The sequence below is a fragment of the Martes martes genome, assembly GCF_963455335.1.
Source record: "Martes martes genome assembly, chromosome: 3".
NCBI lineage: Eukaryota > Metazoa > Chordata > Mammalia > Carnivora > Mustelidae > Martes > Martes martes.
Genome location: NC_137890.1, coordinates 44882611 through 44900971, shown reverse-complemented (window position 1 = coordinate 44900971; position 18361 = coordinate 44882611). Strand labels below are relative to the sequence as shown.

The following is an 18361-nucleotide window of genomic DNA, read 5'->3' as shown; positions in this document are numbered from 1 at the left end:
CAGTTTTACTAGGTGTTTTTCGTTGTAGATTAGTCTTTAGAGCTATTTTTAAATGTTATTTACTTACATCTCTTTTGTTTTTCTCTTATTACAAGACCAAGACATTTGGAGGAGGTGGTGGTGGTGCTAGAAGTAATCTCAACATGAGTGCTGCTGGTAACCGAAATAGGGAAATTTTACAAAAGGAAAAGTCAACCAAATCTGAGGGGAAACATGAAGGTGTTTATAGAGAACTGGTAAGGCTAAAGAATCAACCACAAAATTAATGTGTTCTTCCTTGCCTTGATGATTTCTCTATTCTCTCTCGTGACTACCACTGGCTTTGTTCAGTGTATTATGGACAGATTTCACAATTCTAAGAAGGTTTTCATTAAGGATTATAGTTAATCTATAGAAAATTTGGATTATTTGAAAGATGATTTACTTAAAACCTCCATTTTACTTAAATTTCTAATGTCCAAATAACACCTTTTGGAATGGATTGATAAAAAGCCATCAAATTAAATAGAGGACATTTAATAGAGATTATAGTCTATGAGATGATGCACCAGGTTCATCCCTTCCCTTCCCCACATCTTTCTCACATTTTGTCTGAAGTAATTTTGTTTTGCTTTGCTTCACTCCTTGGGAAAAATATATTAGAACAAGTTCATGTATATTATGGTCTCATTTGCAAGATATACCTGGATTTTTAAGATAAATGTAGGCGTCAGTGTTATTTCTGGTATGCTGCAGTGTCCTCAGATATAAGGGAACTGACAAGAATTCATTTTGCTCTGCCTTTAGAAGTTAAATGACTTTAGGTGATTTTATTTGTAGGGCACAGAATACTAAGGCTGGCTTAAATAATAGGGATTTATTATTTCACATAACTAAAAATTCAGAAGTAGATGGTTATAAAGTTTGATAAATTCAGCAGTATAACAATGTTGAAGCTCTGGTGGGAATCTCTGTGATTTTTTGGCTTTCTTCTCAGGGTTATAGGATTCTCTGTGTGTTAAAACTTCACACAAAAAGTTCAAAGGCAGGAAGGAAAGGGTATGGGTCTATTTTATCAGATAAGAAAATATTTTCTGAAATCTTCAGAAAATTCCATTCATGTCTTTTTGACTAGAGCTAGGTCACATGTCTGCTTCTAAATCAGTCATTGGCCAAGGATAATGGGTTTATAAATGTGGGCCAAGCTGTCTCACCCTTGAACATATTCAGGTTAGAGTAGATACAGTGAGCTGAAAAAATACGGTCCCTAACTAAAGAAGTCTTCAAACTTTAGTAAATTGAGAATACTGCTTTAAGGAATGTCTTGCCATAGAACATCAGAGACCAGCAGTCTGGGGTTGTGGTGAGGATTAAACACATAAAGAGAGTGACATCAAAAAGATGGTGGAGTAGAGAGCTCCAGGAATTGGCCCCGCCACCCAAACAACTGTTGAGCTGACAAGTACTCTTTGAAACAACTATTTTAAAACTCTGGAGCCTGGTAGTCAGACACTTAAGTATCCAGAATAGTGAGTGATGATTAAAGAGGCTGGTTACTGGCTGACCATGGTGATAATGGGACAGAGACTTCAAGGAATATAATCCTTGCAAAGAAAGTCTGGAAAAGACACTGAACAACCTCACAATGTCAGCTTTCATCTAGTAGCAATAGCAGTCTCTGAAGTGGAGGGAGAATCTGATTTCCCAAATTATTGCCATTACAGTATTCAAAATGTCTAATTCTCAACAACAACAATAAATTAGAAAGCATATCAAAAACGAGCAAACTATGACCCATTCATAGGAAAAAAAAGAAATGAGAGAAATCATCCCTGAAGAAGCCCAGACATTGGACCTACTAAACAAAGGCTTTAAACAAACTATCTTAAGTATGCTCAAAGGTCTGAAGGGGACTATTGACAAAGAACTAAAAGAAATCGAGAAAATTATATATGAACAAGTAGGGAACCTGAGCACTTGTTGTTATAAGCAGCTAATGAACCATTGAACACTACACCAAAAACTAATCCTGTACTATATGTTGGCTAACTGAATATAATAAGAAAAAAAAGAGAAATTATAAAAGGAAACCAAATAGGATTACTGAAGCATAAAAGTATAGAAGCTGAAATAAAAAAATCTAATTAGCAGATTCAACATCAGACTGGAATAGGTACGGGAAAGTATTGGTGAACTTTAATATAGGGTATTGAAATTATTAGGTCTAAGATGCAGAAAGAGAGAAGAGTGAAGAAAAATAGAGGCTAAGGGGCTTAACGGAGTATCATCAAATGTGCCAACATATACATTATGTATGGGAATCCGAATAAGAGAAGAGACAGAGGAACAGAAAGACTATCTGAAGAAATAATGGCCCCCAATTCCTCAGTTCAATGAAATTATGAATCTACAAATCTGAGAAGTTCAGTGAACTCCAATAGGATAAAATTAGGGAGAGAGACACACCAAGACACATAATCAAGTTGCTGAAAGCTAAAGACAGAGAAATCTTAAAAGCTGTGAGAGAGGAGCAATTCATCAAATTCAGTAGATCCTGAATAAGATATATGACCAATATCTGATCAGAAACTATGAAAGCAAGAACTCAGTGGGATGATAACTTGAAAGTACTGAAAGGGGGAAAAAAAAAACCTGTTAACCAAGAATTATTATCCAACAAAGCTATTATTCAAAACTGAAGGAGACCATCAAAAGGAAATACCACTGTAAATTTGAATGTACATAAATTATTCTAATGACTAAGTACCAAATTCTTTTGCATGTATATGTTCTTCCTTTCCTTCTTTCTTGCATTTGTTATGGTAGTTGTGAAGTCAAAGAGTACTAGAGGCACAACCCCACATATCATATAGATTTTTTCTTAACTGTTGATATGAAAAAAGCAGAAAGTGAGTGATGTATTAGTATGACATTTTTCCATAAGCAGGAGATGTAATTTTTAGTTAAAAAACAGTATAGAGTTAAAAACTTACACCTTGTTTATTTATGGTCATCAGCACAGCTTTGCTCTTAATTTCTTACAGGTTGATGAGAAGGCTCTGAAACACATAACAGAAATGGGCTTCAGTAAAGAAGCATCGAGGCAAGCTCTTATGGATAATGACAACAACTTAGAAGCAGCACTGAATGTACTTCTTAACAGCAATAAACACAAACCTGTTACAGGACCACCTCTGAGAGGTAGAATTTATTAAACAATGTGCCAGATAATATTGGTTGCTTTTTTGGCTGGGGTTTGTCATGAGGGAGTGGGAGTTATAAATTCATTTCTATTTGTGGTAAGTGGAAGGAACGCCAATTTTGGAACCACAGAGACTTGTTTAACTTGCTCTAAGTCTGTTTATCTTCATCTTTGTGTACAGTAGGTCTAATAATATTTAACAGGGTTATGATAAGCAGTAGAGAAAATAGGATATGAAGTGAGTAGATCTATTCATAATTTCTAAACTATGCCCCTTACATAAATGACTAGTTTGTAAACTTTAAAATTAACAAGTGCATAACTTTTACTTAGTGTTATTCTTTAGTCATTCAAGCCTTAATCCTATATTCTTTGAAAGGATAAGCGTTTAAAGAAAAATTTTATAAAAATGATTTTTTTCTCTTAGAAGATAAAAGAACATGAACAAATTCAAATTTCCAAATAGATCATTTAGAGGACTAAAGGTGTTAGTTAATATAATCATTTAAAGGAATGCCTGGGTGGCTCAGTTGTTTGAGCATCTCCCTTTGGCTTGGGTCATGATCCCAGCGTCCTAGGATCAAGTCCCACACTGGGCTCCTTGGTCAGCATGGAGCCTGCTTCTTCCTCTGCCTGCTATTCCTCCTGCTTGTCCTCCCTCTCTCTCTTTCTCTCTCTCTCTGACAAATAAATAAATAAATAAATAAAATCTTTAAAATACGTATATTACGTTTAAAAACTTTTTAATTTAAAAGATACAGAATATACAGAAAAATATGAAAAGAAATACAAAATCAAACTTAAGGTGACTGATGATTATATTTTGGTGTGTTTTCTCCTTTTGTTTTTGCATGCACAATAAATATATCTTGCTTTACTTCTTAAGGCAAAGGAAAAGGAAGGGGGAGGATAAGATCTGAAGAAGAAGAGGAACTGGGAAATGCAAGGCCATCGGCACCAAGCACATTATTTGATTTCCTGGAGTCTAAAATGGGGACATTGAGTGTGGAAGGTAGGCTAACTTAAAGTAGATTTCTTTTTAAAAGACCAAACTTTATTTGGAATTCTACAAAAAAAAGGTTAATAAAGCAATTAACAATACAAACCTCTGTTGTGGGTGTTAAAAATTTTAGTTACAAATTTCCTGTTTGACAGAAGCACAGAATAAAATTTGAATTGTTACATTCTGAAAATACTAAAAGATAGCTTATTTTGCCCTCTAATTGTATGAAGGGTGATATCACCAAACTCTTTCCCCCACCTTTACTAGATGACAGATTTAGCTATGAAAACAGATGGTTATGTTGGAGAATTTATATTATATAATCTTATATGACATTTTGACTGTGAATCGTCTATCTCTTCTTTGTCCATATATTATATATCATATGAAAATGTTCACACAATGAGTCAATATGCTGTCACAATATGATGTATTCCTTAATATGATATATTTTAGTGATTATCCTAAATACTGAAAAGATAAATAAGTACGTATTTTTCTAAGCATAGGATATAATAGATGTTTTCTAAAATAACATGTTTTTAAAATACGACTCCAGAGGCGCCTTGGTGGCTCAGTTGTTTAACCATCCAACTCTTGATTTTGGCTCAGGTTGTGAGATTCAGCCGTATGTTGGGCTCTGCGCTGGGCATGGAGCCTGCTTAAGATCTTCTCTCTCTCTCTGCCCCTTCCTCCAGCACCCCCTGCCCCCCAAAAATAAAATATGATTCCAAAAACTAGGGAAATACACTTTTAAATTAAGTTTTCTCTTTCAGATATATTTTTAATTAAATGAAAGCTTGGAGATAAAATGCTTTGATAACAAATTCAGTGTCCAGATTTCATGAAAATGGAAGCCTATTGCTAGATTATAAAGATAAGGCAGTGTATTTTGAAAAAAAAAAATGTTCGATGTAGATGTGATTTGTAAGCAGACACATGTAACAGTAATATATTCTTGGTTATAAAGCATAAGGTAGTGGTTTTTCATTGCTGTTTAATAAATTACCATGAAGCCAGTGACTTAAAACAATGCAAATTATTTCATAGTTTCTATGGGTCAGGAGTCTAAGCAAACTTAGTTGAGGCCTTTGCTTAAGATTTCAGTTGGGGCTATGATATTAGCAGAGGCTTAAGACCCTCTTACACACTCAATGGTTGTTAGCAAAACTTAGTTCCTTACAGATTAAGATCACGGTTCCCGTTTTCTTGCTTGATGTTGCCTGGGGAGGCTTTCAGCTCTGGGAAGTTGTCGGGTTCTTGCCACCTGACCCCCTCCATAAGCAGTTCACAACAGGTTTCTTTGCTTCTATAAAGCCAACAAGAGACTCTGTACTGCTTCTTCAAATCTCTGACTTCCTGATATTTTTATCACAACTTCCTTTATACTCTCCCAATCAGAACTTCTGTGATTTTCGCTTATCCTTCTGTTTCTGTACATTTGCTTTTGATTCCTGAGTGTCTCCAAAATCATAATGAGGTTGAGACCGAAAATGGTAATTTTATGGTGACTTGTGTACCTATAAGGCTTCAGTTCTCACAGAGCATATTTTATACCAACAAAATGAAATAATATTAGCATTCCATTTGCAAAAAGTTATCAAAGTTAAGATACATGACATAAGTACTACACTAAAAAAATCAGTGTTAGAGAGATTGGCTTCTAAGGAGACAGAAATTTATGAATGCATATGGTAATACAGGCGAGTGTTTTAATAGATGTGTTTTCTTTATGTCACTGTTATTAATATGACAGAATCTCCTAGCATGTGAGAAAAATACAGACATTATAAAATATATGTAATATTCCAGATCCTTAGTTTTTACAGAGAATATAATCTGTGACCTTCATAAATTCCTAAATTCAAGAAATTATATATTTTAATATTTGTACAGTACAGCCTCTAAATTTGATCCCAAATCACATGTTCTGCAGTCATCCTAACACCAGAAATTACCCCCTCCAACTTATATTAGTTTTTGTTTTTGTTTTTATTTTGGTTTTGAAGAGAGAGAGAACATAAGCATGGGAGAGGGGCAGAGGAAAAGGGAGAATCTAAAGCAGGCTTTACACCCAGTGCAGAGCCCAATGCAAGGATTGATCTCATGACCCTGGGATCATGACTTGAGCCAAAATCAAGGGTCAGATGCTTAACCGACTAGGCCACCCAGGTGCACCTTCGTTTTCTGTCCTATTTGGTGACCACTATTCTCAGAGAAGCAAAATTTTCATTCTTTCCTAGAAGCACTGTGAGGGCAAGCCAGCTAAAAAAGATGGGAGATGAGCAGAACGCTTCTTGGAGGAGGTGGCATCTTAGACAAATCCACAGAGCAATGCTGGATCAAGGACAGTCCAAGTAGAGGGAGCTCTGTGTGTCTAGGCTTGGAGACAGCAGTACAGCAGTTTCCTGTCTTTGGGACAGTGTGGGAGAGATGAGGATAGAGGGCCAGAGATAGAAGTGGTAAGCTGGGACAGATACAGAGGATTTTGCCCTACAGAATTTTTATTTTATCTAGATGGCAGTGCAAAACTGTGAAAGGGTTTTTGGCATGAGAGCAATGAAGTTTGTTTGGTGCCTTCATGAAAACAATTTTTTTTTTCTCCTTCTGCAAGGTGGAAAATGGGATTGAGACTGAAGCAAGACTGCATTCTATGGGTTACGAGGAATTCTTCATTCTATAAATGTATTTTATGTAGTATTTATTTATACCAGGTCTATGGCTAGTGGTGGGGATACAGGACATAATAAAACAGCTTTTTCTAAACATTAGGGGAAATAGAGGGATCTTGTAGCTCTCGCCCCAAAGAAGCTTATTGTCTAGTTTGTGAGACAGAAAAAAACACAAATTAAAGGGGCATAGAAATACTTATTAGAAAGGATTTATCATTTACTTAGTGTAAACAACACTGAACAAAATGTAAAGGCTTAGTAGAAGCAGTTATGAATACAGCAATCAGACATGATACATATTTCTCCAGGCATACCTTGGAGACATTGTAGGTTCAGTTCCAGACCACCACACTAAAGCTTATAGTGCAATAAAGTGAATATCATAAAAAAGTGGGTCAAATAAATTTTTTGGTTTTTCAATGCATACAAAAGTTATGTTTATACTTTACTGTAGACTATTAAATGTGCAATTGCCTTATGTCTAGAAAACAATAACTTACCTTGATTAAAAGTACTTTATTGCTAAAAACTGCTGTTATCTGAGCTTTCAGAAGGTCATAATCACTGATCACAGATCACCATAACAAATATAATAATAATGAATAAGTTTAAAATATTGTGAGAATTACCAAAATGAGAGACAGAGACATGAAGTGAGCAAATGCTGTTGGAAAAATGGTGCTAGTAAACTAGTAGATTAGGAGGGTTGCCACACACCTTCAATTTGTAAAAAAAAAAAAAAAAAGTAATATCTGTGAAGTGCAATAAAATGAGGTATTCCTATAATCTTTAATAATATTTAATCTTCTACTTCAAAGTTTTATTGCCAAAATAAGACCAATCAGTTATTTTGAATGGCTGGGTAATACTTTAATCAGACAGACTTGAAAATACTCTTTGGTTTAATATTTCATTGTTTTAAATGTTTGACCAAAAGCTGATTCTGTCAGTAGCGGCTCTTCCTACCCAAAACTTTTTCTTTGATGATGTTGACTCGTAAGAGATTGATTATAACACACATGACCATAAACAGCTAGACGATAAATTGGTATGTATCACATATACACTGAAGGTTATTGTACTCATAGATGTTTCTTACATTGCCATGGCTCTGCCTTCATGTAATCAATCCTATTACAGTGAAGGTGACAGGAGAGATGTGAATGCTCGCTTGTGGTTGCCAACCTCAAAGCTACTACAGTTTTCTTAGGTAAACTGGGGTTCATAGTAAGTAAATGGATTGAATTGTTGAAATGCACTGAATTGTTTTTCTGCTCATTTTATGATTTTATGTGTTTTCTAAATTGGAAACAAAGCCTAAAATAACTTTTTACTTTCATAAAATTGAATCTCCACTTTGGTGTTCTCTCAGAATTTGGTCATTGTTCTATAAATCTTGAGTTCTAAAATTGACTCTATTGATGGGAGAAAGTGTTGGCCATTTTTATAAGGAAAATTTAGGAGGCTTTTCAGGATAAAGTCTGCTCTGTGCTGAAAATAAGAGTTGAATGCTTCATGAACAACTAATGAAAGAAGTGAGGATATTATAATTTCAATGTTCATAATGTTGGTGTCATTATATGGGTCTGTTATGGTCCCAGATTGATTATAAATAATCATGACTGAGTGATACATTTATTTGGGGTTTTTACATTTTTGTTTCTAATTTAGTTGAATTATCAAATCTTTCTTGCTACTTTTTTTTTTAAGATTTTATTTATTTATTTGAGAGAGAGAGAGAGAGGTCACAAGTAGGCAGAGAGGCAGGCAGAGAGAGAGGGGGAAGCAGACTCCCTGCTGAGCAGAGAGCCCAATATGGGGCTCGATCCCAGAACCCTGAGATCATGACCTGAGCCGAAGGCAGAGGCTCAACCCACTGAGCTACCCAGGTGCCCAAATCTTTCTTGCTTCTATGTTTTGTATAATATGAACTATGTCAGGATTTTGTTTAATTTTAATACCCTAAAAATAATCTTTTAGCTGAGTAAATGTAGGCCTGGATGGACTTGTTATTATCATAGCAGATTCTGTGTAATGTGTCAGGCTTCTTGGGGGAAAAAATGCATCCTTTAAGAATATACTTCTGACAAATTTAAGGCAGGTTAGTAACACATTTACCTTAATATTATATCATATAATCCTCTCTAAAAGGGTGCCATCATTTCTTTATTCTAATTTTTTAAAAGTTCTGTCAGAGGTCATTGATCATCACATGTACTTAGACATTTTCTTATAACATTTAAATTGGAATCAAACATAATTCTAGTTGACATTTTTATCAGTATTCTGAAAAAAAATGAGGTTGGATTACATTATTCTCTGAGAGTAATCACTAATTAAAGTGTTTCTATGTGATATGTAATGACTTGATGTCAACTTGGGAAGATTTAATTGATCAGCTTGTGATAGGGTTGTGTTCCAAAAGGCTCTTGTATATAGATTTTTCTTTTTGGATTTGGTTTTACAGACTAGATATTATAATTGGTGGCTAGATAATGAAGCCAACTTTCAAAAATCAATTTTTGTTCCATATATAACTACCACTTAAAACGATGTCCACTGAGAATATGTATTTTAAATTTCAACTTGAGACAGAAAGAGTAGGTTTGGTTCTTTCTATTATTATGGAAGATAGTTAGGTTGGCCAGAGATGGGGGTAGGAATGCCTTGAGATAGTGACTTTACTCTTTTAACTTTCTACATCTAAATAAGAACAGGATAACCTTAATTTGTTCTGAATGGGGAACAAGAGGCATTGTGAGAATAGTAGACATAGTAACTCTCTTACATCTGTATTAATCTACCATTCCCTTTTTTGTGTAGTTTATTCCTAAATTTTATGTTGTCAGTTTTATATATGTTTCTTCATATTTTGCATCAAAATTTTAGAAAGCAGAATAAAGAATATAACCTAGTTATATGCAGAGTAAACACTTAAAAAATATGAAGAGAATTCAAATAGAGATGTTTTTAGGAGAAGGATAAGATTTAAATTAAATAAATATAGGAACTAAGAACTCACCCGACATTTATTAATGTTGGACATAGTCATAGGTGATCAAGCTTCCTCTTTCCAGGATCCAGTCTTATCTCCCGCTTTCCCTCTTTTGTTTCCTGGTTCATAGAGTTCTTAATTCCTCAAGAAGTGTGATTATCTGATTCTGCCTTTTTGGCTTATTGGTGGTAATTGAGAAGAGCACCTCTTACCTAGTTGTATCTGTGTCCCTTGTACTTCCAAAGTTGGTGACTTGTGTCTTTCTTGTAGGGCATGAAGGCAGTAAGAAAAAACCAGCACCTTCTTTTCATACCACATTCTTTTAAAGCGTCAGTGTCCTTAGTTAGGCAGACAGACTCAGTTTCAAGACAATAGGCTACAGTTTAAATGCACAGTAAAGAGTTCCAATTTCCTGTTAGGGGATGAGGAGATTTTCACTCTCCTGCACTCTTTCTTTGCTAAAACATTTTACATTAGAGATTCTGTCACTTATATCATCCTATTTTCTGGCACCAACTTCTAAATTAGTTTGCTTTAAGATATAAGCTGAAGAAACGCAAATAAGCAAAAAAAGAATTTTTTTGCTCGGTAACTGGGAAATCTTTCTATCTCTGCATTCTGCTGTTTTGTTGTTGTTGACAGAGTGTCTCCACATGGTAGCAATGATTGACTCAGGTAGCTCCAGATGTAACATAATGCCAATATATAATGGCATATATGGAGGTAAAAAGACTCAACTTTGCAAAGAAATTTTGAGGGGGCAAAGATAAATATCTTTAATCATATAATTATTGGTTACCCAAGCTCAACTGAGTCCTACTGGGGATTTTGGCATTCATGTATATGGAGTGGCTAGGATAGAAGCCCAAAGAACTTGGGGAATGAGCACACTAGGTATGGGTGTGTCAAATCTTCATTTATAATATGAGATAAAAGGTAACTAAAAAAAATATATTTCAGAAACAAGGAAATGGTCCTCGTACCTGGGAAGTCAGACAGGAAAAGGCCTTCTTAGTCAGGAAAGGCCTGTAGGTCAGGAAAGCACAGGACATCTTAATTGATTAATTGATTTAATTGATTGCATCAGTATTATATGTAAAGAGGAAGGAGTAGTTCCCACAACTACCTTCCCCTTCAAAGCAGGATTCTGTTATCAAAAGAAGGAGAGACTTGGATAGGATTCTGGTGCAGATAAATAACGACTGATTCTTTTACTAACTTCACTCACAAATCTTTATTTTTAAGATTTAAAACTGAACTACCCAGGCGCCCCGAGTCACAACTTCTGTATTTACCAGTTGTATGTCTTTGGGCAAGTTACATAACCTCTTAAACCTTAATATGTTTATTGGGAAATAGTAGCAGCACCTAAGTTGCAAGGTTGTTGAAAAGATCAATTAGTTAATGCACATAAAGTGCTAAGCATAGTGCTTGGCACATAAGGCTCCTTATAAAGGCGGTTCTACCACGACCACCACATTCATCATCATCGTCATGATTAGCAGTAGCAGCAACAGCCTCCTCCACTCATCATCCCCTCATCTCCACCCCTACTATCTTACTCCAGGCCTTCATCAGTGCTCCACTGAATCTTTGCAGATCTTTATCATCCTATTCTCTATAGCGTGGTCAGTCATCTTTTAAAAATTTGAGGGCGCCTGGTTGGCTTCGTTGGTTAAGCATCTAACTTCAGCTCAGGTCATGATTCCTAAGTCCTGGGATCAAGTTCTACATTGGGCTACCTGCTTAGCGGGGAGTTTGCTTCTCCCTCTACCCTTCCCCCCTGTTCGTGATCTCACTCTCTCTCAAATAAATAAATAAAATCTTTAAAAAACAAAGCAAAAACATGAATTTGATCCTACTACCCCCTTGCTTAAAATGCTCCATTATCTCTTTCCAGTGGGAGAAAAATATTCAGATTCCACTACATACACTGTTTTTGTGGTGTTCCATCACTATTTCCTGTGAATTTTGTGAGAAGTAGCATTTACTTAATTAACATTACTGCATAATTTTGAATTCTGCATAATACTGAGAGATGAATAATATATTTAGATGTTAACAGATATATTATTGGTGGTTTGATGGGTAATTGACATGACATTGTAGGCTTTTGATAGTTGTTAGGTATCTTTTTTGTTTTTGTTTTATTTTAATCAAGTTTCAAATCAGCTTAAATAGTTTGACTTAAAGATTTGTAGCTCAAATTAAGAAAACTGAGGAAGAAGGGGCTGTAGGAGGGAAATCTGATATAGTAGTAATGGCTTAATTGGAAAGGTGGGAAACTAAGTCAAAGAGAATATGTATGTTTTAGGCCAGATGTTCTTGTGAAGGGTTTCCTCAAGAAAGGATCACCCAAATACAGATCTTCCTTGACTTAAGATAAAGTTACAACCTAATAAACCCGTTTTAAGTTGAAAATACCATAAGTCAAAATGCATTTAATACACCTTAGCCTAGCTTAACTTAAATGTCCTCGGAACACTTATATTAGCTTAGAGTTGAGCAAAATTATCTAATACAAAGCTTATTCTTTAACAAAGTGTTGAATATCTCACATAATCTATGGAATAGTGAAATAAAAAATATGCTACAGTGCTGCTGCACATGTAATGTCCCGACTATGTATGTAAATTTGGTAGTGATTTGAATTTAATAATTATATGTAAAATACTGTATATGAATTTAGGGATAATCTTAGTGAAAAATTTTAAAGGAAATACAAAGAAAAATTGGTTTAAATCAGCTTACCACAAATTTGAAATGCACTTTTTAAAAACATATCTTAGAAGGGCATTTTAAGAATAGAAAACCAAAAATTGAGGTTAATAAATGTCTTGATCAGGTACTGCAGAAGTGTGTTGTTTCCTGTTGTATAGATGTTAATTGATAAATTTAGGAAAAAACTAAATTAAAAATATAAGTAATAAAAGAAAAGGAAAATGGCCCATGATGTCATCACCATATTCTGTTTTTGTTTCTGTTTGAGATCATTTTTATATACAGATGCTTTTTGTCCTAACAATAAAATATAACCATATTTCTATGTAATTATATATTCCTGCCAGCATAATTTTTAATGGCTCCATAGTAATCAATTATTATTCCATTGATGTTGTTAGTAATTTAAAAGTTTCTAAACTCTGCTATAACAATAACCTGCCAAAATAATATTTTAGTTAAATTATTTACATCGTGATAGTTGTTTTTTCAGGAAAATGTATAGGAATCAAATTATTTGGCATACATAGTTTTAAGATTTGTTAACCATGCTATCTGTTGTGATATATAATTGATTTTATTTGGTATTTAGATCTATAGAAGATAGATATAGGTTTTGTCAGGATGCTGGGACACACTAGCCTCTTTTTCATTTTTCCCATTCTTCTATTTTGCTCTTCCTCCTTAATTAATGGTCCATTCATTTAAGCATTTATTGACCATAAAAATAGAATAAGTAGCCATTACTGAGCATCTTCTATATGCTAGGAACTGTTCTAGGTGCTTTGCATACTGTTAATTCATTTAATCATCTGCAAATAAAAAATGTATGTTGTTATTTCCATTTGACATATAAGTAATAGGCTAGAGGGGATAAAACATATTACCCATAAGAATTCAAGAAGTGGAACGTGGCCCCTTGTCTGTCTGATTCCTAACTCAGAACTCTTTCTATGGTGCTCCATTTCGAAGCACCAATTGGTTTTAGAGGGGAAGAGCAGTCAGGAGTTTAATTTTAAGATACATTAATTATTAAAAATCAAGGAGAGACATCAAGCATGCAGTAAAATTTAGAGATCAAGTAGGGGTGGAGGAGCCAGTAGAGGAAGCTGAGAAGCCAGTTGCCAAAGAAGTAGGAGTATGGGAGAAAGTGAGAGATAAGGATGGAAAGTGTCCATTGAGTTTACTGAGCATCAGCAGTGTACAGGTGAATGTTTAACAGCAGGCTCTGGGAGAAGAGGTGGGGGCGGGGGAATGTCCTTGTTTTTTAGCTTTTCCTGATTTCTGTGGTGTAAATATTTTCACTGCTGCCAATTTCAGACTATCAGTAGTTTAACAAATGGCTTCCAGATTTTTCTGAAAATTTAATGTCAGTTGTAGTACAATGTTTAAGTTTGTTCTAGCATACCACTGATTGAAGACCTTGACGAAAATATTGCCAGTGAAGTGGTGGAGTTAGAAGACAAGCTGAAGAATATCCAGTAGATAAATGTTATAGGGACAATAAAATGATTATTTTGAAGAGACTGGTTAGAAAGAGCATATTTAAGTTATGTGTTAAGCTGTATGCTTGGGATGATGGGTGATTTTTCTTGCTGCCTATCACATTATATTTTTAAAAGGTTGTATTTTATTTTTATGATATATGGAAAACAATCATTTAATAACTACTTCTGTTTATATGTACCTGCAAGGCATGAGACATAATCCTTAGTCTTATATTTTATAATCTAAGTCAGAATTCATACAGAATAAATTTGTAGAGGAAGTCATTTTTTATTGAGGAAACAAGTATATAAATTTCGAGCTGACAGACAAATTTTTAGAGCTAAAGAACTTTATGATCATTACAGAATATACATAACATCTAAAGATATTTTATACAAAAAGTCCTGATTTGTATTGTTGAAAATTTTGAGGTAAAAAAAATTATGTATAAAGTGGCTGAAATATAGACATAGAAATATTAGAAAGTGTTATGCTTCAGTTATAATGTGAATTCACATACCAGTTAGTTGAGACCAGCTTTTTGTAACAAATACCTTTAATGATTTATTTCTGTTTTGTTTTGCTTCTTGGAGGATTACTCTGCAGTAGTTTCAGCTATTCAACTTGAATCATTTTAGACATCAGTAGGTAACCTGTTGTACCATGGTACTGTGGCTTTTTAAAAAACAGTGTTCTAGCCAAAAGTGGACATTCCTTTGCTTTTTCTTTATAAAAATCCTCTTTACTTTCTTTTTTTTGTCCCTGAAAATAAAGTAGCTTTAAATTTCACTAGCATATTTTGACTTCAAGTTGTAAGAGTTCTCATTTTTGTTTTGCTATAGTTTTCTATAAAATTTGCAAGAAATGTGTTACAAAGATAATGTAGAATCTAAAATTATCATACTCATGATCCTGGGAAATTTTAATCAGCTTGGAAGAAAATATTACACAAGTTAAGTTTAGTTTCTTACGTTTGACTGATGCTTCCTATATGAGAGCTTTAGTTGTTTTGACGCATTATCCTTTTGGTTTTTGCAAGTTTGATAATACGTGACATTTTAGTTGGTGTTTCCAGTGTATTTTCTGCAGTAAACATTGATATTTGAGTTAAGGCAAAAATAATATAAATTGTTATTTCTAAATGGTTTCTGACTTACAAGTTTAGCATCTCTTGTATAAATGCCCAGTTTATCAGGAAGGGAACATTACCTGACTTGCACAAGTCCACTAGTGCACAATTGAACTAAGGGCGTTAATGGCAGTGAGTAGTATGGGATGAGAGTAAGAATGCAGTGTTACGTTTGATTAAAAATTCTTGTGTTTATGGGGCACCTGGGTGGCTCAGTGGGTTAAGCCTCTGCCTTCAGCTCAGGTCATGATCTCAGGGTCCTAGGGATCGAGCCCCACAACAGACTCTCTGCTTGACAGGGATCCTCCTTCCCCCCATCTCTCTGCTTGCCTCTCTGCCTACTTGTGATCTCTCTGTCAAATAAATAAAATCTTAAAAAAAAATTCTTGTGTTTATTATATGTCCAGGATATGCTAGGAAGATGAAATAATCCAGTTTCTGAGGAGTTTTATAAGAAACACAGAAATGGGGCACCTGGGTGGCTCAGTGGGTTAAAGCCTCTGCCTTCGGCTCAGGTCATGATCCCAGGGTCCTGGGATCGAGCCCCGCATCGGGCTCTCTGCTCGGCAGGGAGCCTGCTTCCCTTCCTCTCTCTCTGCCTGCCTCTCTGCCTACCTGTGATCTCTGTCTGTCAAGTAAATAAATAAAATCTTTAAAAAAAAAAAAACACAGAAATGTGACTGACAGAGCTTATTTCGCTATCAGAGTTGGTTGAAAGAAAAGAAATAAGGAACGGTCCTTTATAGTTTAGTGTTTAATGCATTAGGATTAAGAGCTCTGATGACTCAGATAAAATGGCACAGCTACAGGGAACACGTTAGGCTCCACAAAGCAGTGTCACCATACCCCATTACCTCATCTTCTCTAATGCTCCTTCGTTAGAAGAAACAAGCATTATACCCATAGAGGGGTGACCCAGAAAATGTTTTTTCTTCTTGAAATTGTTAGAAAATACAGATTATAAGAGATTATGCTACCATGGTGGTATGAACATACAGTAGTAATTACCAAAACCAGCCCTTTATTTTTTAAAATGGTTTCTCTTTTATAAGAGCTGTGTATATTCAATCTGGGAAAGAGTGAATGATCATTTATTCATTCTACAATATTAACTTGTGGCATGATACTATGTTAGAAGGGATATATTGGTAAAAAAACACAGTTCAGAGATATTAAAGTCTAGCGCAGGAGAGAGATTCTGGCTGTTCTCTTCTGTGCTGTTGTGTACATTGCTATGCACAGAGCGAGGGTGCTTGGCTCAGTCTCTGTGGGGTTGGAGGAGAAGGACCTCCCAGGAAAAGTGAAATCAAGCTGAGAACCAGAGAGAGGCTAGAGGGAAGACTCCTGGGACATGTTCAGGCACTGTGCAGGCATGGATGCATGTGTGATCATAATACACTGAAAATACTCAGAACATGACTTTTCTCATTTTCCAGGAAGCGAAACTCTGTTTTAGGATATCTCTCAGTTAATAATGGAGAAAAGGCCAAATTGTGGCTAGAAATGCCCTCTGGCTAGGATGTAACAAAATTTTTAATGTGTTTAGAGGTAGAAGGAAAATTAATCCAGTGACATATTTTACGTATGAAACTTGAGATGTAGCCATATTCCTACAATTTGTTTATAAAGAAGGAAAATCAGCCAAGTTAAACATATGTATTCTCATTTAATGAATTGATTTATATTTTTATGGTAGTCCTAACCTGTGTTCCATGAGGAAATACTGAAAATGACTCATGATTACTAATGATTTAATGCTACTAGCACAATGGTATCTTTGTTGAGGAGGTATAGCAGGGAAGTTAATACTGGAGTCTGGAACCTGACTGCTTGGTTAATCCCAGCTCTACCCAAGTTAGTTGTATGACCCTGGTCAAGCTTCTCCAACTTCTTTACTTGTAAAATGGGAATGTTATTATAGTTGTACCCTGAGCTAAGTTCATTTGGTCTTTTAACTATATGAGGAATTTTATGTACTCCCCAAGCTAAACTTTTTTTTTGTTTTCTTTTGCGTTTGTAAGAACTGGCTTGGAGTTTGCATGCCTTTTGAGTATGACTGGAGAAGGAACATCTTTGCAGGTGTATCACTGATGCGTGTTGTGTGTTTTCTCAGTGTTCTCATATTTGTTCATTTATAGCAGCAATGATTTTATGCTTCACGCCCCCCTCTTTTTTCAGTGACTTTTCTTTCTCTTTTTAAAGGGGATTTGAGATACTAAAGGATTAATTCTGTGAACACTGAGTATGATAAATAGGTTTATTTGTGAGATTAGCCTTAAGCTTAATGTGTGTCACAATTATGAAAAAATATCATGAGAATAAAAAAACTATATCTTTGAATAATGAAAAAAAAATGCCATGTTAGATTACCAGTGTTCATTTTTGTGTCCTTTATTCTGGGGTTTGCTGGCGTTTTTGTTTTTTGTTTGTTTTTTAGATTTTATTTCTTTATTTGACAGAGAGATAGGGAGAACCAGAGAGTCTAAGTGGAGGGAATGGTAGAGGGAGAAGGAGAAGCATGGAGCCCGGCGATGGGGCTTGAACCTAGGACCCTGGGATCATGACCCGAGCCAAAAACGGACACTCAACCAACTGAGCCACCCAGGGGTTCCTGGGATTTGCTGTTTTTATATAGCATAATGGACATCAATTTTGGGGTATTGATATGTATATGTAACCTTTTCCCCCTTGAAATTAATAATTAGTGGTGATTATGTTTTTATCTAAAATTCTGCCTGCAAGGATTTTTTCAGGGACACATTATGAGGCAAGTTTCCAGCCCAGGACTTTTATGTGTGGTGTTGCTTCTTGGATTACTCTTCTTGACTTTAATTGTATTGCTTCTCATTCTTTAGGGTGCAGCCAAAGCACACTTCTTCACAGAACTTTTCCTCCTAAATTGGTATACTCCCACCCCTCCCAGTTTTATACAGAAGTCTATATATTTCCCTCTTAGTCATTATCACAATTTTAAACTGTTATTAGTTTACTTATTTGTTGTCTGCTTCTTCCCATTATACCTAAAGCACCACAGGATAAATTATGAGTGTTACCACTGCTTTGTATAAAGTGACTAGAGCAGTGTTGATGCTTTTCCAGAGTCCATGCTCACCTAACTATAGTATGGAATAACTGAATGAAGGAAATATGTAGGTAGCATTATTCCAATTTT

The 18361-nt window shown here is 35.1% G+C and overlaps 1 protein-coding gene across 2 annotated transcripts in view; it reads left to right on the top strand.

Annotated features, from left to right (window-relative positions):
• TDRD3 (tudor domain containing 3) overlaps nt 1-18361 on the top strand; it is a 161996-nt gene that overhangs the window by 97472 nt on the left and 46163 nt on the right. For both annotated transcript variants that reach the window (XM_080798603.1, XM_080798604.1), the window contains exons 8-10: nt 96-236; nt 3024-3180; nt 4068-4193. In XM_080798603.1, coding sequence (XP_080654729.1) covers nt 96-236; nt 3024-3180; nt 4068-4193 — 424 coding nt within the window. The remainder of the gene's footprint in view (nt 1-95; nt 237-3023; nt 3181-4067; nt 4194-18361) is intronic.